Source organism: Lactuca saligna, chromosome 1 (genome assembly GCF_052625555.1).
Source record: "Lactuca saligna cultivar CGN05327 chromosome 1, ASM5262555v1, whole genome shotgun sequence".
Taxonomy (NCBI): domain Eukaryota; kingdom Viridiplantae; phylum Streptophyta; class Magnoliopsida; order Asterales; family Asteraceae; genus Lactuca; species Lactuca saligna.
In genome coordinates this window covers 13,503,708-13,528,945 of record NC_136417.1, presented here as the reverse complement: position 1 = coordinate 13,528,945, position 25,238 = coordinate 13,503,708, and the positions used below count along the sequence as shown (strand labels likewise).

General features: G+C 36.9%; 1 protein-coding gene across 1 annotated transcript; it reads right to left on the bottom strand.

The window, feature by feature from the left end:
* Positions 1–3,937: 3,937 nt before the first annotated feature.
* LOC145011120 (protein EXPRESSION OF TERPENOIDS 1-like) lies at positions 3,938–6,474 on the bottom strand. The gene is made up of 2 exons (XM_078969787.1): positions 5,081–6,474; positions 3,938–4,607 (listed from the first exon to the last, which is right to left on the bottom strand). Exons 1-2 carry the CDS (start codon positions 5,913–5,915, stop codon positions 4,219–4,221), a joined length of 1,224 nt encoding a protein of 407 aa, XP_078825913.1. The 5' UTR covers positions 5,916–6,474; the 3' UTR covers positions 3,938–4,218.
* Between the last annotated feature and the right edge of the window lie 18,764 nt (positions 6,475–25,238).

Genomic DNA, 25,238 nt, shown 5'->3' with positions numbered 1-25,238 from the left:
TATCAATTTGAATTATATAAGAAAAAATTGTATATATGAAAAATCTTATTCAATTATAAGCTTTTATAAAATATGTTATTGTGTTTCAAAATTTTAGTATGTATTTAATTTTGTTTATGAATTCGATACATAGATATTAAACGTATACGTTACATTTATAATTAATAAATTTAATTTAATATATAAAATATAAAATATAAAATATTATATTTAAATTATAACTAATAGATAATATAAATTATAAATATATAAAATAAAAAGAAAAGGAGTAAAACCAATAGTTGAAACTTCAAGTCTATTTAAAGAACATGATTATTTTTTCTCCAAGGAATATTATTCATTTCTCCAACAAAAATAAAAAGAAATAAAGAAAAAAAAAAAGATTTAAGAATAAATCGAAGATACTCTTACAAACTACCAAGGTCAATTCATTTCATAAATACCCACTTGTAAATAGTATTTATTGAAAGACTTTTTTATTTATCACTTTCTATAAATTTTCAAGAGTCTTTGAGTACTAAAATATAATATTTATTTTTATTTATCACTTTCTATCAATTGTCAATTATTTATCACTTTCTATCAATTACATATTACTAGTGTTTCCACTGTTTCTTGCTCAATCTCAAATAGTAAAATTTAGTGGATTTCATCTCTTCAAAATGCTTGAGAAATAATAATAATAATAATAATAATAATAATAATAATAATAATAATAATAATAATAGAAGAACCGGATGTAAAAAATATACCGGTTAGTATTATATAGGCCTTGTATCTTCGATTTTTTAAGTTAAAACATTTTCATTAAAAAAAACTGATGGTTTTTCAATTTTTTCTTCTTGCTTTTTTAATATGTTTACCTGTGATTGATATTTCTATTTTGAAAAGAAAAAAAAAAACTAAATTCATTTTAGAAAAATAGTTTTATTTGACAAACTTTTTTATTTGTATTATATTTTCTGTTTTGGCTCATAATTCTAGTGTTTTCATTTGTGTTGCTACTAAAGGATTAATAATCTAGCGGTAACTAGTGACTCTTTCATATAAGAGGCAATGACTTCAAGTATTGATGGAGATATAAATGGTTATTTAGAAATAAATTAATTAGTTTGACGTTTCAAAAAAATTTATAATGCTATTTATAGTATTCATGTTTTCAAGATTAAAAATTTAAAGGAAAACATTAAATTATTTTTGGAAGAAGGATATCTATTATGTCTGATTCTTAATGAAAAAAATGTATTAATATAAAACAAAAGACGGCTTCCGAACGGGCACCAATATATGTTTTGAAATCTAATTTTAGTTTTCATGTAATTTCGTTAAATTATTTTAAAACTAGTTTTTTTTATCAATAGCATAGTCAACAAATTCTTTAAATGTTATATTCTTATTTATTTTCAAATTAGCAGACACAACATTTTGTTAGCAAATATACAACTTTCATTCTCCAAATTAGTAGACATGGAACCAATTATGATACGATTTCATCCAAATTAGTAGAGAGTGAACTATTTGTGATACAATACCATTAAAATTAATTGATACAAAATCTTCAATTTCTAAATTAACAGATATATGTACAATAAAACCACCCATCTTCTTTCACCAAGAACCCTATCAGCAATAACAAAAACAATAACATATAAATTAAGAGTTGAAACGGAAAAGTTCTCCAAATAAAAAAGTTTGTCAAATATAATAAGAGTTTTATTGAAAACAAAAAAAAAAATAGTATTTAAAAAAAAAAAAAAAAGGTTAGTTGCCGTAAAAGATTGCCTACCACTAAACATGGTAAAAAGGTCAAAACGAAAAAAGAAAAAAGAAAAAATGTGAGGTGCTTTTTAGATAATAAAAAAAAGTCTAAATAGGAAAAATCTAAAAATAGTCTTTTTATAATAGAAAATTAGAAATCCCTTTATAATATTAACTTAAAGATAAAATATATAAAGTACTTCAAAATTGTGGTGTGATTCTTCTACCCTCACTATTAAAACTTTGCAAATCTCGGCTTATCGTCATCAAAACATTCACACCAACTTCATGTTGTTGTAATTTAATTTTACAATGTGAACACATTTTAGTTGTAATTTACTCATTAAGAAACAAACGTATGCAACAAAATCTTTCGACTTAGAATAACATGTTCAAATTAAATTGTATTTCTAAAACATAAGTAAGATATATATTTAAGATCTGATATGTGCCCATAACTTGTCTACAAAATGGCAATATATAGAAAAAAAATGTTTAAAAGAAAACCTACTACAATTGCTAAAAAAGTGTTGTAAGAGAAGGGTGGTCAGAAAGTATGTTTACCCTAAAAGAATGTAATGTCTTGATCAAAGAAGGTACTTGTTTTGAATCAGAACTTTCATCAACTCAGGTAACCTTGATCAACAACTACTCTTTCTTACACATACCCTCCAAATCTAGGAGTCCCCTACCCTTCTACCCCATACCATCCCTACCTATATTACATACAAGTCTTCATGCATGATGTACAAGTTGGCATGCATGAGCTTTTTTGGATTTGGTAAGTTCAAACGTGGAAACGGTAATTACCATTTATGTGAACATAATTACGTAGGTGTAAGAGTTGACTTCCTACATTCCCTCTACAAAGGTGCCTACATTTAATGCATATTGTACAAACAATAAAGCACCATGCCATTACAAACACAAACTAGGGTATATGTCACGGACAGTACCCCCGCCCTAGAAGCCGTGAGTTTGGACGACATAGATTTATAGATACAGCAACGTGTATGTATATGTGCTATATGTTAATTATGTAACCATAGGCATGCATGTATAGATAAATGAACATATTAACTCATTACAAGTGACAAGTTACAACTCATCGCATCACATGCATTTATTTACTTGGCTGGAGTTGCATTTATAATACCATAATATTGTAGCAGAAACAGCTTTCATTCTTCCCTTTTTGGTCTCACTTCCACTTATAAATGTCCCTTTCAAGCCTATATTTATTACCAAATAATATTGAAGGCTAAATGCCAAATCACCAAATGCACATTTTTTTCATTATAATTTCGTACATTTATGTTATTATACGATCATATATCATTATGTTACATCATTATAATTTCAATATTATTTCTTATAAAATTATTGCACTTAATTTAAAAACTACATGAACACAACATTGTATTTCAAACTTTTTCTAATTATAGAAATAGGATTTGTTTGTATCTGGATGACATTATTACAAATAAATATATATATATATATATATATATATATATATATATATATATATATATATATATATATATATATTATCTAGTTTTTTTTTATCCAACCATAACATATACACCTCAATGTGTACACCTATATTGCATGCATAGACGTATAATTTAAACACCATTAAACATATACACAAACCACAATTAATCAACAACAAAGTAACAATATGCGATGTTAAACACCAAGATTGATTGCATATTTCCCAAAAACCATGGGGTAAATCATGAATTATGAACTTTTGAAGATAAAAGAAGGCACCATGAAAAGCTTTGTGCCATTATAAACCGGCATGTAAACAGGTGAACGGAGCAAAAAGCCACCTCGAGTTCAAAAACCAAGCAAAAAGTAATCCCATTTTAGAATACTCATGTTAAACAAATAAAATGAAATTATTACTCAAGCAAAATAACACTCTCCAATACTCAATGTCTTAATGACATCTTATTCCTTGAGCACAAATCCAAATGTAGCTCAGTACTAAGAGAACCTAAAAGAGAAAAATTCAACGTTCACCCAATATATTACATGTATACCCTTTTTTAAATAATTCGTAAACAATATTTTATTGTAACTAGAGGTTGAAACGTTATCTTAAAATCTTAATTAATTACATTTACGAGTATAGAAACAGGAAATTTAATCTTTTATCTACACCACAATAAGAAAAGGCAAGGATAATATCACACGATCGATCGATCATAGAAACAGGTAATTAAATTAATTAACATTGTTGCAATGGAGTTCATGGTTGTAGACATAATCTTTGATTACACAGATTTGTAAATTTTGCATACATGCACTACGTTTCTCTGAATTCTCCTAGTTGAATGCTAGCAGCTACATAACCAATGTGGTATAATCAAGATCAAAGCATGCCATTGCATCTCTAAAAGTTCCCCTAACGATTAGCAATTTTTTTTATTGTTTTCTTGCTTTTTGTTTTCAAGATCTTGGTGGTGGGAAGAATTGCGTACCCGCCATGAAAGCGTTGAGAGGAGCTGGATATATGGAGGAAGGATCAATAGAAGTGACATGTGGATTGACGGAGGTGGTGGTGGTGGCGGGAATCCCCATCGTGCCGGAAGTAATGAGGTGAAGTTGTTGATGATGCTGAACGCCACCTGCGGAGGAACTTTCACCACCACCTGCTGGGTGGTTGTATCGACCTTCCGGACCATGGTCGTAGAGAATTCCCTTGAAAAGATGTCCGCCGATGTTGACTGCCGTTTGATATGCTAGCTGCTCCTCCGCTTCGTCCATTGCACTCACTCTAACGCACCGGAAAATCGCCGGAGAACTCACTTCCGCCGGGAAATGACCCACTTCTAACCCTAAATTTTAAAAGCAAATGCATACAATTTATAACCTTTTTCTTGGGTTAGGTATAATGGAGTCTACTATACCCTTCGCCTACAACACGCAAAAGCGATATGTCAATATGTCATAGCACGCACAGTTGCACACAGTGACAAACACTACGTGTATCCATACTCCATAGATTTCATCTAGATATAGGCGAGGTTATATACTTATTAATATATATATACATGTATATATATATATATACACGCACACACCGTAGTAGCCCTGATTTCAAAGCCTAAACGAGTCTTGAAATATGAAGCTAATCTATGGGTGAGTGTGAGTGTATATATATGAAATAAACCCCATCAAATCATGAATCAATATTGGTAAAGAGAAAAAGAGATTTTCTTCTCCAAAACCAATAATTGGAAGAAAGGAATAATTTGTGGGTTTTGTTTGTTTCTTGAAAAATGGGTAAACCTAAAGAGACGATCTTTACCTGAAGAAGTGTTGTGATGATGTGTAGAAGGCAAATTTAAAGTCACACCACCACCACCACTACCACCGGTGGCCATTAGCTGATGATCTTCACGTAGTCTCTTGGGATTCTGATCAATACCACCACCTCTCATCATCAAACTCAGCTGCTGATTCCCTAAATTATGGTGATGCTGTTGCTGTTGCTGTTGCGTTAACGAAGAGAGCTGTTGTTGACGTTCCCGGCGTTTAGCTGCGGGAACCCAGGTGCTCTTGACATGGGTTTGACATTGAAACCCACGGCTTTTGCAGCAAGTTCTACACCTCATGTGCTGACAATCTTTCTTTGCTTGGTTACCACAATCTTGACAATTCATCCCACCACCACCGCTGCCACTGCCACCACCACCATGATCTCCGCCACCGATGCTATACCCAGTTTGCCTCATCGCTTTCGTCTCGTCACCACTTCCACTTGATCTATCAACGAAATTCCACGAAGACGCGTAAAGATGATGATGATTGTTGTTGTTGTTGTTGCTGTTACTGTTAAGACAAAGATCATCCACACCACCACTCGCCGTGCTACTTCTTCTCCTACCTGTACAACCACCACCGACAGACAAATCATAATGCAGCGGTTGCTGATTGTGGTTCTGCTGGCGGTGCTGGTGAAGCTGGTAATATTGTTGCCATAGTTCGAATCCTTTGCTGTAGATGTCTTCGTTTTTGAACAAATATAAACTATTTGGTGTGATTATACTATCTTCCTGCTCTTGATTGTGATGATCATGTTGCTGTTCTTCCTCGTCTTTACCAATTCCAAACCCTCCACCTAGTGAGAACAAACCCGACATCTTTCCACACCCAAATTCTCCAAAATCAAACCCAAATCCATATCCAGAAAATGAAGAAATTAAAAAGGGTTTTAATCTCCCTGATCACGGAAACCGCTAGGGGTTGTGAGTGTGCCACCTACTGAAAGATCTAGGGTTTTAAAAAATCTAATTTTTTTATGTGTGAAGGAAATGGTGTCTTGTGTGTGAGAGAGAAAGAGAGAGAAAGTGAAACAGGGATAAACTAAACCATTCCAATTATCAATATCATAATTTAAAAATCAAGCAAGTGGATTTGTGTTTTCGCAGAGAAAAAGAAAATTAGAATGAAACAATTTTTATGGAAGAAAAAAGAAAGGGTTTTGGATTGTTCATTCTCTTTTTTTTTTCTTTTCTTCTTTGTTTTGAATTCTGTCTTTTTGTTATTTGGATGCATTAAAATCACGCCCCCTGCAACGCCGCCATAGCCACTGCAAACCCCCTCTCCTCCTGCTACCTCAATTTAATACAACCCATACTCTCTCTCCTCTTTCTCTCTTTCTCTCTCTAAAAAGCTTCAGAAAATCTATATGATCTCCCAATATTTACTCTACAGTTGTCTGGCAGTTGCAAATAAAAGTCCGATTTAATCTCATCCGTCACATTCTGATCTGACGTCCATTATCCTGCCCACGTGGCACATCCACCAGCTTTTTCTTATTCGTCCTTGCACCGGAAAACACGCTCTGCTTTTTTTCTTTTCGTTTCTTTTCCATTTTTTTCTCTTACCAGTTACTATTCATCTCAACTTTTTAATAAATCTTTTCATAATATACTTCAAATATAGAAACATAACAATATACTGAAAAATATTTTATTTATGATATTTTTACATTTTAATCAATGCACATACAAACACTTGTCGTTGTCGGAATCAAGAGTACTCTCAACGACAAGGGTAGGGAAAAACTTTCCGATTAGCCACCCACTTCTACCCTGAAGAAGAGAAAAATGAAGAGAAAAAAAATAGAAGGCTGAGTGAGAATAGTCATCACACGCGATTGGTCGTGTTTTTCCGCCTTTCCCACCACAATCGACAACGATCCACCACAAACCGACGAAATAGTATGTTCGGCTGTGGTTAATGGCCACGTCGATCACAAACCTCTCTGTTATATGTACACCTGATGGTCTCATGTTGCATTGATTATAATAAAATGAATCTATATTAAACTTGTGAATTCAATAATTTAAATGAAACATTGTGTGCCAAGTTAAAATGGATATCTATAAAATATTATAAAACTCGGATGGACATATCGAACCATATGTATGGAAATATAGAATATGAATAATGAGTAAAAAAGTAATTATTTATTAGTTTTTGATACGATTTTTAATGCATACAACAAACTTATTAAAAATATTTAAATATTACAAATATGATTATTAGGTTACAATTTGACGTGTATCATTAGGGATAAATTTTTAACCGAAAACCAAACTGAAATCAGTTCATGGTATCCGGTTACGGATTCTGGTTCTTAGTTTATAGCTTGTTTGGTTTTTGATTTTTCAGTTTTAGGAAAAGTGAATATACCCTTAAGGGTATATAAGCTTAGGTACCAAAACTTACTATAATACGTCATTTTGTTTGATATATTTATTATAATGCTCTTCAACTTCAATCCTTAACTTGATTTACTTTCAACATTTTTAAAATTTCATTATTATTTTCCTATTACATCACATATTTTTAACGAACATCAATTAGGTTATATATATTATAGTTGAAAATGAAAATTATGTAAAGGAAAATAAATGTGAAATTTATAAAAATCTTTGAATGAAATCAAGTTAGAAGTTTAATTATAAGAACATTAGACAATTACAACGTATATATATGATACAAAACGACGTAGTATGGTGAGTTTGGGTACCTAAGCTTATATACCTTTAAGGGTATATTCACTTTTTCCAATATATTTCTTGCTAGAACATAACCAGAACATAACCGTTTGTGGTATTTAGTGTGGTTTTTTGTTCTTAGTTTACGGCTTATTCCATTTTTGGTTTTTGTGAAAGTGGTCTTATTCTGATTCCAAACATGTTTACATGCCTACCTATGTGGCAAACTAAAACGAAATTCACATTTAGACAATTTTGTTTTGTACATGATTGACCAAGGAACTTTTTAGAAGTGTTTATGGCGATGAATTCATTTCATATGTTTCTTTTGATACATATTTTTCTTTCATTTCAAATGTTTATGACGATGTGTATATTCAATAACCACAATATGTTGTTTGGCGATCTATATCATTTATTATTTGTCACAGTATATAGTATGCGTGTATTTTAGAAGTATAACAAATTTGAGATAAATTTTTTTGAAGGCATATACAACGTTGTAGAAATCATGATGATCATGCATTTATTCATACTCGTATATAGGTGAAGAGACTACACTCCCGTATATATGTAATTTTTTTTTCTCCATATATTTGTACAAATATAAATGTTGTTTTATAGATGCTTTACGACGGAAAAGGGTTATGTGACGTTCCAAAAATATAGAATAGAATTTTCATTTTCAAATATAATAAAATCAATCTGAGTATCATTCCAAACCATATGATAATCAAAAGATAAGTTTGAAGTTCAAATCAAATGACAGAGTAAACATCATAAAAGCCAATAATGTGGAATCTCCAGTGGATGCAATGTAATCAGGTCGTGCTATTTTCATTGCTATCAAAACAACCTGAAGAGATTAAACATAAAACTGTAAGTCCAAAGCTTAGTGGATTCCCTAAAATACCACATATAATGGGCATCACCCAATAAATATGTTATTAATATGCATGACTATATATAAACGAATCTCGACCAATGAACATATAACATTCCTACAAGAGTTGCAAAGACAACAAGCAATCCAATGACACCTAGTGTCATATACAGTATAGTGGGAAGACTTATTTGATCAAAGAGTTAAAATTCACTACCCAGATTCGATTGAATCAGCAACACAACTTCCTAACCAAATAGAGACTAAACCTTAATCTATAGCTCAAGACCCCTCAACTTGACCAAAAGTCAAACTAGTCAAGAAGTCAATTGTTAATGATCAAAGAGTCAAGAAGTCAACCCTTGGTCAATCTAGACGCACCACGTCTTGACACTTTTTTCATAAAGGTTTTTCGACTTAATCTATTAAGTTAGGGCTCAAACTTCCATATCTAATTCTCTACTATACATTGATAAAGTTTTCGACTTTATGCATTAGGACATGCCAAACATGCAAGATTTAAACTTTAATACTTCAAATAACCAATAAGACAAATATAACTTACATAGCTAAGTCGAGAAGCAAAAGATCCCAATGTAATGTCCCTAAAAACCATGATAAAAAATTTTCATTTCCAAAATACATTTCATAAAACCATAAAGAATCCCAATCATTGTTTCAAAACGGATCATAAAAATTCGAGTATCAATAACATCTCTCAAGTAAAAAAAATCAACAGGATGATGTGTACAATCATGTCTTCACATTTCCCCGATCCTCTGAAGCACTTGAAACATTTAAATCCATAACTGTAAGCCAAATTTTAGCGAGTTCCTCCAAAATACACCACACAACAATACACATACAATGCATGCATAGATGAGCCTAAAGTATGATTGAATCGCTTCGCAAGGCCTACAATACACCCGGACCGCCTCGCATGGCCTAGGGTACACTTGGAATGCCTGAGTATCTTGGGTACAACACAAAGTAAGACTGCCTCAACCCAACTACAATATGTCAACATATACAAACAGATAACCAGTAACCAGCAAAGCACTGGTAATCATAACATATCTACGAATCTAAAAGATCACTAGACCATACCAACATCCTGCACACAAGGGTAAATACTGTCGTGGCCAAGCATTCGCCACGACATAGCAATCTCAGGACAAAACAGTTACGAGAACCTCATATCCCATGGCGTGGTGAACATATCGCCACGTCCTAAGAAATGATCATGGACAACTTAATGGATTAAGCCCTTAATCCATTAAGTCATACACTCAACTCATCCAAAAGGTTTCTTACATCCAATAAGTCATAAAAATCATTTCTTTATAGACATGCATTACAAATGCATGTCTTTCCCAAGTAGGTCATAACAATGGTCGAAATAAGGTCAAAAATCTCATACATGAGCCAAAACACAACCAAATCTCAGATCTTGAACACTAAATGTAACACCCATTTTGAAAAGTACTTTGGTTGTGGTTTCGGAGGCCCAGGGTATAAGCGATACGACCTTTTATGCTCTTGGTTTTTATATAAAAAGTATTAAGGCTTGGGTGTGTAGTTAGGAGCGTAGGGGTTCTCGCCACCATTTCGTAGATATAAAGTTCGTCGGAAACGAACTTAAAATGAAGAACTTATAGCACTTTAAAGTTATTGGTAGGATTGGTCCCTAAATGGAAAAACTTGCATTTCTATCCATGCGTGCAAAGGTGGCAACTGGGTGAGCATGCCCAGCGTAAGCTGGGGTACGCCCATTGTAGAGGGGTCAAGTGGTCGCGGGTGTTGGAGATGTACGCCCAATGTGCGAGATGTACGCCTAACGTACTCTTAAACCCTAGCCCGATATCAGCCTCCCAAACCTCAGAGAAACCCTATAACGTCTCATCTCTTCATTCTCGTGAGATCTTGACCTTGGGAAGCTCATCTTGGTATTTTCAAGCTTAGAAGAAGGAGGAAGTGGCAAAGAAGGATTTGGGTACCTTAAGCTCATAGATCTAGGAAAACATAATCATTTAGGAATCTTTGGAGGTATAAAGTTCATAAATTTACCTAAGAATGTTGAGATCTAGTGTAGTGTGGTTTTGAAGTCATGTTGGTCCCAAGTAAAGAACTTTATGGTTTAAATCCGATTTCTGGACTTAGAGTTGCCACTCTCAGTTCAAAATGAGTCCCTAAGGCAGAAATTTGCCATCTTGAATGTCTTATTGGATTCATGCATGAGTTAATAGCATTTCTATGAGAATGGAATGCTATTTTGGAGTTTGGGCTTGTTAGGTTCATGCAAAGTCACAAAGTCAGTGACTTTATGGATTAATACGTTAAAAAGGACTTGGATTTGTAATTGTAGCTTCTGGATTAGAGTATTAAGCAATTAATGGGAAAGTGACTTAACAGGGGAGTACACTGAGCGTACATGCAGGTACGCCCAACGTACATACCATTTGGCTAGTACGCTTAGTCTACATAGGAGTACACCCAACGTAGTTATCAGATTTGGGTATTGCGTGTTGGGCCTCAGTTTAGGCCATGCAGTGGATGTTGGGTTCTTTGGACCTTAGTGGTCCAATATGAGTCTAATAATATGGGCCAAGAAAATGTTTGGGCTTAGGATAAGGCCCATTAAATGGATTGGGCCCAATTTAGCAAATTAGGCCATTAGTGGGACACTAGTGGGTTAAGGAAGCCCATCTAGTGTTGGGCCTCTTATAGTATGATTTTGAGCCTTAGATATGGACCAAGTTGGTCTAGAGTCATTTTACCCTAAGGAAGATTATTGTTTTGGACTAAGTGATATTTTGGTATTGATAGCTCGGGAGTCGAGAGATCAGCAGTTTGGGAATCTGCCAGCTAGCAGCAAGGGGTTATTCGCAGGACTCCACAATCAGCTTTGTGAGGTGAGTTTTCCTCCAGTAGGAATGATTCTAAGGCACCAAGGCCGGCCCATTTAAGTAGTAGAGTATACCGGGGTGAGCCCGATGTCGGGGCTAGCCTGATGCAGTCTATATGTTTCCGGACTTTGGTTCGATGTCGAGAAGTAGTTATGTATGCTTGATGTCTTTGTGATTCATGCATGTTTATGTGTTGTGTGTTATGTGTTCTGGAGTCCAGACCGATGCCGGGCAAGCCTGATGTAGTATATGTGATAATGTTATATGTTATGTGTTCCGGGGTAAGCCCGATTTAAGTTAGTTAATATGCCATGTATTATGTATTTTGGGGTACGCCCGATATATGCTAGTTTATGTGTTATACGTGTTTGTTCCGGGATTCAGTTCGATGCCTAGGAAAGCCCGATGCAGATTATGTGATTATGTTATGTATGCGCCGGGGTGAGCCCGATGCCCGATGCGGTCGGATGCCGGGGTGAGCCCGATGCCAGACAGGAGTCTGATGTTGGGATTCATCCCGATGCAGTTGGGAGTAGTCCTAGATTTATGATTTTTGTGATATGTGCTTTGTATGGTATGTGGTGGTTTAGGGGAGCTCACTATGCTTCGTGCTTACAGTTTCAGATTTGATTTCAAGTGCTTGAGTTTTCAAAAGAGGAGCTCGGGAAGATTACCGTGCACACCATATTTGTTTAGTCTGGGATGTTTATACTATGATATATTTAACATATGTTATGTTATTCTTGAGATACACAGTTTGTGGTTTTTATATGTTGAAAGATAATTATAGTTTTATTAACGAGTTAAAAATGAAATTTTTGGCTTGTATTTTTAGGATGTTTCACTAAACCTCAAAGGGATCTCAAGGATCCATAAAGTTGCCAACTTTATGGAATCCATCCACTCAAACTCTTCCAAACATGGAGGAAATGCACAAAAATCCTAGACCTAGAAGCATTGATCACAAAGATTGAAACTTGAGGACTTACAATGGGTTAGAATATGCGGAAAAAGGTGATAAGGGAACTTATTTGATGGATCTAAGCTCAAGGAATACCTTCTTCTCCTTTAAGACACCAAAAATCACCACTTAAGCGTCGGGAACACCAAAAATTGAGGCTATGGTTGCTTAGGATGAAAGGTGGGTGATGGAGGCTAAGGATGTGCAAACCCTAGCCATCACAAAAGTAAAAGACTGGTGCTACGAACCACCTAAAGACCAAAACCCTAAAATTGACCAAAAGTCAAATTTAGTCAAGAAGTCAAGTGTCAATGGTCAAAGTTAGCAGTCCAAATGTCAAATTTACAAGCTGCCAAGTCATTTCCAAGCATTCGCCACGATATAGCAATCTCGGGACAAAACAATCACGAAAACCTCATACGCCACGACGTGGTGAACATATGGCCACATCATAATAAATGATCCTGGACAACTTAATGGATTATGCCCTTAATCCATTAAGCCATACACTCAACTCATCCACAAGTTTTCTTACACCCAATGAGTCATAAAAATCATTTCTTTATAGCCATGCATTACAAATGCATGTTTTTCCCAAGTAGGTTATAACAATGGTGGAAATAAGGTCAAAAATATCATGCATGAGCTAAAACGCAACCAAATCTCAGATCTTGAACACTAAACCTCAAAAGGAACTCAAGGATCTATAAAGTTGCCAACTTTATGGAATCCATCCACTTCAACTCTCCCCAACATGGAGGAAATGCACAACAAGCCTAGATCCATAAGCATTGATCACAAAGAATGAAACTTAAGGACTTACAGTGGTCTAGAATATGCGGAAAAAGGTGATGAGGGAAATTATTTGTTGGTTCTAAGCTCAAGGAGCACATTCTTCTCCTTCAAGACACCAAAAATCACCACTTAAGCTTCAAGAACACCAAAAATTGAGACTATGGTTGCTTAGGATGAAATGGGGGGGGGGGGGGGGTGATGGAGGCTGAGGGTGTGCAAACCCTAGCCATCGCATCCCTTAAATGGAGCTTAATTCGTAGAAAATTAGGGTTTTCATGCTGGTGGTTGCCACGTTGTGGCCCATGCTCTGTCACATTGTGGCACCAAAAACGAATGCGCACTTACAATAGGTGCCACCATGTCAACACCACCACGTTGTGGCCAACCAAAATCTTATACTTTTAAGTCTTAAATACCAAAACCACAAAAAATCATACGTGGAACTTGGTGTTACACCCAAGTTTCCTATTCATAAGGTCCAAGGAGTATACCAAAGTGCTTAAAAGGTGTTGGAGTCATCTGAACTCTAAATTCATAAACAAAATGGACCAAAATGTGCCAAAAACCACATAGAAATAAATCTAATAAACTAAAGAGCAAGATAGGAACTTTATAGTCACAATGGTACAAAAATGGATTGACTTTGTTGGATCAAAACATGGAACTTCCTTTTATTCTATAAGGGAAACTTCTTGATCTTCAAGCTCCAACAATTTTTTTTTGAAATAAGCTCACGAATGATCCAAAAGAATAAAAAACAAGAGGAAGGATGCTACACTTTCTCAAGAAACAGTCTATGAGTGTTGGAGGCTAAGAATGATCAAAACCTAAGGGTTAATGGCCTTTAAATATCTCAAAATCCGTAATAAAATAATCAGCCTACTGAGTCGGAGGAGCGTCGTGCCTTTTAAAGGGTGCCATGCGTCCCATCAGTTGAATTCCAAAATTTTCGATTTTCAGCAAATGCGATTAATGGCTTCTAGTTTCGCCCCATCCTTCTACTTTCCTCGGACAATAAAATCCCTGATTTTAAGAATGGAAAAACACCATCGAAAATAGGATGTTAATGCTTATATTTAATATATTTTTCGATACACTTTTACATAAAATAATGGCTAAAATATGTATACTTTACTAAGTTACCCATCAACATGTATTAGTTTAACATATATCCATGTAAGAAACATGCATCATGATGCTGATTGAGAACAAAGTATAGTCACACGAGCATATAGAAGTTGTCACTAGTTAGGTTTCAAATAGCTTATAGACTTATTGGACGATTAGGTATCATGTTATCAATTATAATTATCCATTGTATTACTTTTAAACAATGTTTTATTTGGTTTGAGATTTTTCATCGTTTTAGACTTCCACATCTAAAAATGTTTTTAATATTTAAAGTGATGTTTAAATGTTATTCCGGGGCCATATTTTCTAAGGAATTTCCATAGCCGTTTTTCATAGCAAGTTCCATAACAATGTTTCGGTGGCAAATCTCCTAACTATTTTTTTATGACAGGTTTTGTATATATTTGTTCCATAGTAAATTCCCTGGTATCTTTTATAGTAAGATTCAATAAAATCATATTTATTTGTAATATCATATAAAAGATGCTACAAAAACAAATTTAAAAGTAGCATCAAATTTTAGAAGATATATCAAAAAGTTAGTTAATCATCGAAATTGAATATTATATTAGTTACAAATGATAACACTTGAACACTCTTAACAAGTTCGCTTGTCAATCGTGTAAAAAAAAATAAGTTTTTTAAATGTGTACAACACAAATAGATAATTACCCATCTAAGTCATTTTCTCATTTTAATTTTCCATGTATATACCAAGTAAGCCACAACCTAATATAGTCGGTTACAATTGTAAAATTTGAACACTTTTAACAAGTTTATTGGTCAATTATATATAAAAAATTGTCTAAATATGAACAAAATGAATAGATAATTACCATTCTAAATCACTTTCCCTATAAAATATTATAAAACTTGAATGGATTAAGTGAAACACTTTGGCTTTTTAATTTTTTTGGAAAATGAAATTTCTAACAAGGTTTTGCGGATCAGCTTTCATATACCGAAAAATTATCTGCTAATGACTTAGTTGTTTTATTCACGACTAAAACATTTTGATTTGCAATCATTTAAATGATAAAAATATAATGATTTTATTGTAGTTTGTAGATATAAATACATAATTTCTTTCACAAATATATTAAGGAAACTACACAATATCACAACTTATTAATTAGTTTTACTTAAATGAAAAAGATGATGATATAACTGGTCTATGTTATTCATTTAACATTTTACAATGCATCTAAAAGTAAAACTTGATCATCAACATGTCATATTTCATAGGGATGAGCATCGGAACCGGATACTCGTTTTTGGAATCGGAACCGCCTCAGAACTATCGGTTTTGAAAGTGGAACCACCTTAAGTGGTAGGCGGTTCCGGTTCCGGTTCCGGTTCTCGTTTTTTTAGAACCGCTACCCGTTGGGTACTCATCGGAACCGGTTATATATATATATATATATATATATATATATATATATATATATATATATATATATATATATATATATATTCATATACATGTGTGTTACTTAGACCGGTTTAGAATATATTGGTCCAATTTTGTCTTTCTTTAGTCCGAATTGGTTTGATTTGGATTGAACTAAATTACAGTTTTGTCGAAAAAAATAACAAAATTAATGCGACTGGGTTACTCGCTCCCGGAACCGGAACCGCCGGTTCCAGGACTGGTTCCAAACATTTAAGAACTGCCTAGAGCGGTTCCGGTTCCGGTTCTAACTTTCTAGGAACCGCCGATTCTGGTTCTCGCCAAATGAGGCGGGTACCCGCCTACGCTCATCCCTAATATTTCACATCATATTTGATGGGTTATAGTGCATTCAATACATACAAATACACAACAAAAGACTTAAACTAAATTTATATGTGTATACGCAACCTATAATGATCTAGGTTTCGAACTACTACCGTAACTACCAGAATAGAAATACATACATGTTTTTGTCAAAATTTATCAAACTAATTTCGTAACCAAATTAGTAAGTATGGTGTAATGTTAAAAAAATGTTAAAAGCTAGGGTGCTTGTGATTCTTGAAATATGCCGAAGATCTTGGTCGTTCCAAGATCCTAGGAAGAAGATAGTAATATTTGAAAAACTGTTCAAAAAATTTACTTCGTATTAAACGGTAAGCAATCGTATTTGAATTATTTAGGACAAATATAGTGTTAAAATGATTAATAAATAATTTTAGTTAAAAAAGTAACAAGATACTTGAAAAGGTATCAAGATTCCACATAATATCTTGATAAGTTGATGTGAAAACTAGAAAACAATCTAATAAGTATGTGATGATTGTTGTATTAGATCAAACAATCATAAATGACTAAAATCAAAGAAAGAACACAGTGATGTACTCGGAAAGCCCTTAATCCTTTCCGATCTCCGACATAAATCTCGGGAAGGGATAAACTCACCTACCTTAGAACTTATATTAAATCGTAAATAAAAGTTACAAGTGCTAGGTGATCTTAGAAAGAATGTGTTTGTTCTCAAGTGTCAAAAGAATTAGAGAAGAAGAAGAAGAAGAAGTGAAGGAGTCTTTGTGTGCATTGATCAACTAGTCTTTTATACATAACAAGAATAACTAAAACTGTGAGATTCTTGTGATTCTCATTGATCTTTGTTTGACCTGGCTTTCTTAAGATTCTTCAACGTTCATGAGGCATTGACCATGTATTATTGACTTAGTCTATTCTTTTTTCATTAAGCTTTAAGTTCCAACACAAGATTTTATAAGAAAAACGACTTCAGTCCAAGATAGTGAATAAATCCAAGATATTGGGCTTGCCCGGGATGTTTGTTCAAGTTCGAGATATAAATAGTAAGTCAAAATTTCTACCCACAATAATACCTCTTTTACAACTTGAGACTTTCCAACTTTTGATTGTGTCCTTGCCACCTTGCATGGATAAGAGGACCTCTAGTAGGAATCCCTCGAGTGGAATCACGCCAAGGCTCTAAAAGAGCATAACCAAAAATAACTAGGAGAGAGGCTTGATTTAATTTCTACAAACCCTTAGTGAGTTAATAAATTTTGATCTTCCTTAAGGTGATAAATGAGATAACAAAATTTCCAAGGAAGGAAGGAATAAGGAAGGTTTGATCCCTAACTCCATATTTATAAGCCTTGGATCCTTACCTCGTTTTGTATCTCATATCCCATGTAGGATAGATACATATTTCGAGATTTCTCTTATCCCTTAAAGATTCTAGAATATTCCAGTTAGTTAATTTATAACTAATTAACATTCAACCGTTCTAATTAATTGAAACTATTTAATTGATTCCAAAATAATTTTCATTTAATTTATTAAATCATATTAAACTAACAAACTTATTTTCTTCTTTATTTATTCGACTCAAAATGACCATGTTATTATTAGAAATATTACAAATTGTTAATGATACTAGACACTCTTTCTAATAGTATTTTATACGAATCCAAAAGATAGTGAAGATAAGAGCTTTATAAAAGAAATCCACAATATTGAGACCGAGAGAGAAGTGAGACCCAATTATCCTAGAAATATCATCTCGAGAGATGATATTTTTATAGAGTTTTCTTTTAATACATTATAAAAGGTCAAAATATGAAATAAATTACCCATGTCATTTGTCATACTTATAGCATCACCTAAATAAAACCGTTTAATAGGTTATTACCAAAATTTGGATAAAATCAATAGTTTTTTACAAAAAAAAAAATGATAAATAATACTTGAGTTTTCTCAAATATAAATCTATAGTAAAAATTTTTGGCCTATGATTGATAAGATCTTTATGATCTTAAGATCTTATACGCAGAAAAGATGTTGATCACATGTGGCCAATGGTAAAGCACGATCTATTGTGAGTTTTTTAGGATCCCGACTAGGATCATAAGATCGTACCTTTATTCGATCCCACGTATTTAGTCTTTAACTTATAATTTAGATTTTAGTAATCTAAACCATAGATAATTCATCAATTTTGCTAAACAAATCTCATGCATAATTTATTTTGAAGTTGAGCCTAAAAACAATCGTCCATGGTTCAAAATCAAGCATCATACATCGTAGAAAGCCTCATGGAGAATCACAACTTCACCATTTAATCTCTAATTAGGCAGAGAATCAAGAGCTGCAAGTTAGTTCCTTTTGTAATGTTGTGCTTTTATTTGTATATGGCTATAGTAAACTTCTTTCTTTTTCCGCATAAGATGATTTGTTCATAGTGGTTGTTTGCATCTACAAAATTATGGTAATTGTAAGGTCAATATCTTAAAGAACATCAAGTTGTGATAGATATTTCACAAAATAGATACACTAACAACCCATGTAAACATTGGGAAACACGTGTCGTGTAATTAGAAAACGCATATCCTTTTTCTTCGTGAAAGTACATGTAATCCAAGACATTGAAACATATTCCATGTAACTTGATGAACTATTTTAGTGAGATTAAAAGGGTTAAAGTCATACATTTTCTCTCAAGACCTTCCAAAACACTCTCTAGACTTCAATGAACATGGGAAAACGATTATTGAGGGTCTCGAGTGTAAAATCCAATATATAGTATCAATCGAAATCACTAAAGTTGGTACGGAATCCCAATCTAATGATTCACCCAAAACAGTTATTAAAAATTAAGAACACAGTTATAAATATTCAATGCACACTATATTGATAATAGTTTGGTACATAAGATTCTAAATTTCTCTCGGTTCTCTCTTTCTCTCTAAAACTCAAACTAAGCTTCTTAGAATAGGCAACCATTTTCACGGCTGAAACCACTATATATATATATATATATATATATATATATATATATATATATATATATATATATATATATACACCTAGACCTACTTACAAATGCCAACCCAAAACCCAACCAAAATCCTCATTAAGCCCATCGAAATCACATGGTGATTTCGATCCAAACACCACCAAGAACATGGTGTTTTCGGTACTAGAACGAGAACTCTAAAAGTCATCAAAAGTAAAGTATAACACATAAATCATGTCCAAACAATCTTCCGTTGGTTTATGGCTTTCTTTTCTTTTCAATCTTCATTTTGTTCTTAACCTTCAACTTTTATCTTCAATTTCATCACAACTTCAAGATGAACATATGAATTTCTGCATGAATGACTTCATCTTGAATAGTTGGACTTCCTTTAAAGAATTTACTTTGAACGCACATTGGGAATAAAGGCTTCTTGTATAGGTTCTTGTAAATCAGCACTTTCAGCTTATAAAATTTTCAACTATAATTAAAGAGAGACTGATTCTTTTGGATCACTTTAGTAGGTTCATAAATAGCAGCAAATTAATTGAGGAGACTTCAATGTAATCCGACATATAACTCAAATACAGCTTCACCTTGCTTTTGGGGTTGAAAGATTGAGTGTTAAAGAAATCATCACTTCTAGTTCCTTCGAATGAATGTTCTTTAATGATCACAGATCTTTCTTGAAAAGCAACCATGACTAAAAAGTCTATGTGGATCACAAAGTCATAAAGAACCTTCTCACCGCAGTTGTTCAAGGACCCAACCTTGGCTAAGATGGATACTACTCATAGTATCTATGTAACAGCCCGGATCCCCAGGTATCTCCATTTCTTTATATATTTTTTTGGCATTCTGTGAGGGGACTCGGCGAGTTGGTGGTTGAACTCGTCGAGTCGGGTCGCGGTTTTTAGCGGGGGTTCGTGTCCGGACTCGGCGGGTCCAAGGGGTGGACTCGACGAGTCCGTGCTGTTTAATGAAACCCTAATTCCCCGGCCCTAAGCTCTATTTAAAGGACCTTATGGCCCTTATATGCGGCCACCTTGAACCCTAAGAGCCTCCATACGTCTGTAAGCCCTTGTGTGTGTGTTTGAAGGCCTCTTGTTCTTCATTTTGTGGGTTAGTGCAAGGAAAGGAGGGAGAGGAGCAAGCTTGAAGTGTTGGGGAGCTTAGATCTGTTGCCATTTCATCAAGGGGGTCTTCTTGAGGTAACTTTCTGAGCCAATCTTCGTGTTTTGTGTTGATGGGCCAAATCTAGGGTTTCTTCTTGCCTTTCTTGGCTTGAATAAGAAGTATGAGAGGTCCCATGGAGACATGGAACCTAGATCTGGACTTTAGCAGGTCCAGGAGACCCCTTATGACAAGCTTTATGCCCATCCATTTGAGTTAGAAGTTATACTTGCCATATTGAAGGTTGTTTCTTCAAAATAAGCCTTGTATGCATTGCATGGCAACCAAGACTGAGACTTTACGTGACAAATAAGCTTGGGAAGGCCAGATCTATGTATTTATGGAACGGATCTGACCGCAAGAGCTAGTTTTAGCTGGTGCATGGCATGGACTCGCCGAGTCTGAAGAACAGACTCGACGAGTCACTTGAAGATTGTCCTTGAGACCATCTTGTGTGTATACTGGATCGAGTTGTGGGCGACTCAGTGAGTCGCAGAGAGTTGGAAAGGTTTTGACAGGTGGACCGAGTCAGGATGGGACTCGCCGAGTTGGCCTTAGACTCGGCGAGTTGAGTCGCGGTGACCATGTGATTCAGGCCCAGGTGGAACTCGTCGAGTCAGGGGAGTACTCGACGAGTCAAAGGGAAAATTCTTGAGAGTTGGTAAAAACGCGTAGACTCGCCGAGTCACTAATGTGCACTCGCCGAGTCTAGTCCTAATTAACTAAAGACTGCTGACCGGGTCAACCGGTGTTGACTTGAGTTGAATGGTCCACCTTAGTGGTACAAGTAATATTTATAGATTTATATATATATCGTAGGAGGATTTCAGCTCGAGGGTTCGAGCCCGAGTGATTCCAGGATTTACGGGTAGCAGCTTAGCGAGGCATACGAGGTGAGTCTTCTCACTATACTGTACCCGGAAGGGTTTTGACTATGTGACCGGAAGGTCGAATATGATATGGAATATATGCTTTATGTGTATTAAGTTAATTGCTATATGTGATATGTGTGATACGTTTGATATGGGCCGGAAGGCGTGGTCATATGGGCTGTAAAGATTGATGTGGGTAGGATCGGAAGGTTTACCCAGTCGGGACGGAAGTCCCCTGAAATACATGGACCGGAAGGTCAAGGCCTGGAAAGGCGTATGTGCGTATGTTGTATTTTGGGAACTCACTAAGCTTTATGCTTATAGTTGTTGCTTATGTGTTTCAGGTGCGAGTGAGGACCGTGGGAAGGCGCCAGCGTGATCGTACACACACTCGGGGAAAACTATTTTATCTTTTGTTATGTAATCGTTGGAGACTACGACGTTATTTTGGAAATCTAAATTAATTACTCATGTCTTAATGGTTGTAAAAATGAAATTTTTGGTTGGAAATTTCATGACGTAACAAGTTGGTATCAGAGCCTTGGTTTGAGGGATTCGGGTACACCTTCGGGTGTAACTGGACTCAAACCGGGGATTGAAGAAAATTTTTTTACAAAAATTTAATTGAAGTAATTAAAATTTAAATTTTGAAAGATGAGACGACCAAAGAAGAAAAAGTGTGTACGGTCAGCCAGCGCCCGAACGGTAAAAATCCCCAAAATACTTTTATTATATGTGTTACGATATATGATATGATATGATACGCATGCTAGTAGACTTGGTATACATATTAGGGCTAGAGTGGCCTGATTTTGTGATGCCTTAGTCTAGGAAAACTTGCTTCTATGGGGTGCTCGAGAGCGAGTGAGTAACAGGGGTATGAAAAGAATAGTGTGCTCAGGATTCGAGGATGGGGAGGATGACTTGGGTGAATACCGACGCGGTGTAACTGGCAGTATTGGGCCCGTACTGCCAAGGACACCGGGTCAGTAGGCAGCCAAGTGGGAACCCCTGAGTATCGAAAACTGAGCAGGACTGCGTTATCGAGTGCGATTTTTGCCCGATAGGGTCTCTGATATTCTTTTGTTGTATTTCAGAGACATCATGGTGGGACCACGACACAGACCTGGCACGAGTGGGGTGACTGACGAGGAGCTCCGTCAGATGATCCATGAGGAGGTAGCCGCAGCGATCCGGGTCGAGATTCCAGAGATGTTTGGGTCTATCAAGACCACGCTGATGGAGACGTTTGATGAGCGGTATGCCGCGTTGTCTGAGGCTGCCGCTGCTGCAGCTACCGCAGCTGTGGCTGCTGCCAGGCCACAGGGGGGTGACTCGTTGCTGTTCCGGGAGTTCAGCAACACGAAGCCACCAGAGTTTGACGGGACTCAGGATCCGATTGCTGCGATGAGGTGGATTGCCGATATTGAGGGATGCTTCTATACTTGTTCATGTCCGGAGCATCTGAGGGTGCGGTTCGCCCTGAACCAGCTCCGCCTGGGAGCGAAGGATTGGTGGAAGTTCGTGGCGGCGAACTTCACTCCCGCGGAGGTTTCAACTTTGTCTTGGGAGAGATTTACTACTATGTTCAGAGACGAGTACGTTCCCCCGGTAGAGAGGGAATGGTTGGTTCAGGAGTTCTTGACCCTCAAGCAGGGTAATGATTCGGTTGCAGTGATCACGCGGAAGTTTCATGAGAGGGCGATGTTCTGCCCCGAGCAGGTGTCCACGGAGCAGGCTCGGATGAGCCGGTATTTGGGAGTGCTGAGGAGAGACATCCGGGAGTTCGTATCGAACTCATCATATCAGACTTTTGTTGAGCTTCAGGCGAATGCCAGGAAGCGGGAGATCGAGTTGGAGACCCAGGCCAGGGAGGAGGCCGAGTCTCAGCGGATGGATCGGCGGTCGACGCAGTCGCAGCCGGCAGCCAAGCGGACCAAGTCCGCTGATTTGAGATCTGGAGGACAGAAGAGCCGTACTTATGGGAAGTGCGGCAAGGGTCATGAGGGGGCGTGTCGATTGGGTGCTTGCTACAAGTGTGGCAAGGAGGGGCACATTGTGAGGGATTGCCCCAAGGGATTTATGGTCTGCTTCCATTGCAACCAGACTGGCCATCGGAAGGCCGAGTGCCCCCAGCTTCGCCAGGGATCTTCGCCTGCTGCCAGGGTTCCTGAGGTTCGGCCAGTGAAGACCGAGGCCCCGAAGGCTCGTGGGAGAGCTTTCCAGTTGACTGCGGAAGAGGTCCGCGCGGCGCCTGACGTAGTGGCCGGTATGTATTCTTTCACGTATTTACATTTATGCTGAGACATTATGCTTATATTCCTATATGCGTAGGTACTTTTCTTGTGAATCATGTGCCTGCTTTGGTATTGTTCGACTCAGGTGCGAGTCGGTCCTTTGTTTCGCTGGCCTTTAGCCAGTACATCGATATCGATCGGGAGACGATGAGTCATCCCCTGCGAGTTGCTATAGCAAACGAGAGAGCAGTATACGCCACCGAGGTGATTCGAGGATGCGTACTCGAGATTTTTGGGGTCGAGTTTCCTATAGACTTAGTCCCTATAGCTATGGGGGATGTTTGCATTATCGTGGGCATGGATTGGTTGAGTAAGTTTGGAGCTGTCATTGACTGCGAGAGACAGCTGGTGATGATTAGAGATCCTAGTGGGGGAGTGCTCACGGTTTATGGCGAAGGGACCCGGTGTGGGTCAGCATTTTGTTCGGCGGCCAGGGCAAGGCAGAGTTTGCAGCAGGGCTGCGATGGATTCATAGCCTATGTGATGGATACTCGTGTGACCGCGGAGAGGCCCAATTTGATTGATGACGTTCCGGTTGTACGCGAGTTTGCGGATGTGTTCCCCGAGGAGTTACCAGGCGTGCCTCCGGAGAGGCAAGTGGAGTTTCGTATCGATTTGGTTCCGGGGGCGGCGCCCATCGCCAAGGCGCCTTACCGTCTCGCTCCACCGGAAATGCAGGAATTATCCTCGCAGCTTCAGGAGCTGTTGGGGAAGGGATTCATTCGACCCAGTAGCTCGCCTTGGGGAGCGCCGATTTTGTTCGTCAAAAAGAAGGATGGTTCACATCGGATGTGTATCGATTATCGGGAGTTAAACAAGTTGACGATTAAGAACCGGTACCCGTTACCTAGGATCGACGATCTATTCGATCAGTTGCAGGGGGCATCTTGGTTTTCCAAGATTGACTTGAGGTCGGGATATCATCAGATGAGGGTTCGCGAAGAGGATATCCAAAAGACTGCCTTCAGGACTCGTTATGGGCATTATGAGTTTGTAGTGATGCCTTTTGGGCTCACCAATGCCCCGGCTGCATTCATGGATCTCATGAACAGAGTGTGCCGACCGATGCTGGATCGGTCGGTGATCGTAGTCATCGATGATATTTTGGTATATTCGAGGACTAGGGACCAGCATGAGGAGCATTTGCGGGAGATTCTTCGGGTTTTGAGATCGGAGAGGCTGTATGCCAAGTTCTCCAAGTGTGATTTCTGGTTGCGAGAGGTCCAATTCCTCGGGCATCTCGTGAACCAGAAGGGGATATTGGTCGACCCGGCCAAGATTGAGGCGGTGTTGAGGTGGGAGGTGCCGAGATCGCCCACCGAAATCAGGAGTTTTCTGGGTTTGGCTGGATATTACCGCAGATTTATCAAGGATTTCTCCAAGATCGCTGTGCCGCTTACTAGGATGACCCGGAAGGGTGTTGCGTTTTCATGGGGACCAGAGCAGCAGTCCTCGTTTGAGACGCTTCGTCAGAAATTGTGCGAGGCTCCAGTGCTTGCACTCCCGGAAGGGATGGAGGACTTTGTGGTATATTGTGATGCCTCTATATCGGGTTTAGGGGCGGTACTTATACAGAGGGGTCATGTGATAGCGTACGCTTCGAGGCAGTTGAAGCCTCATGAGTCAAGATATCCCACGCACGACCTGGAATTGGGGGCGGTGGTGTTTGCCCTCAAAATCTGGCGACA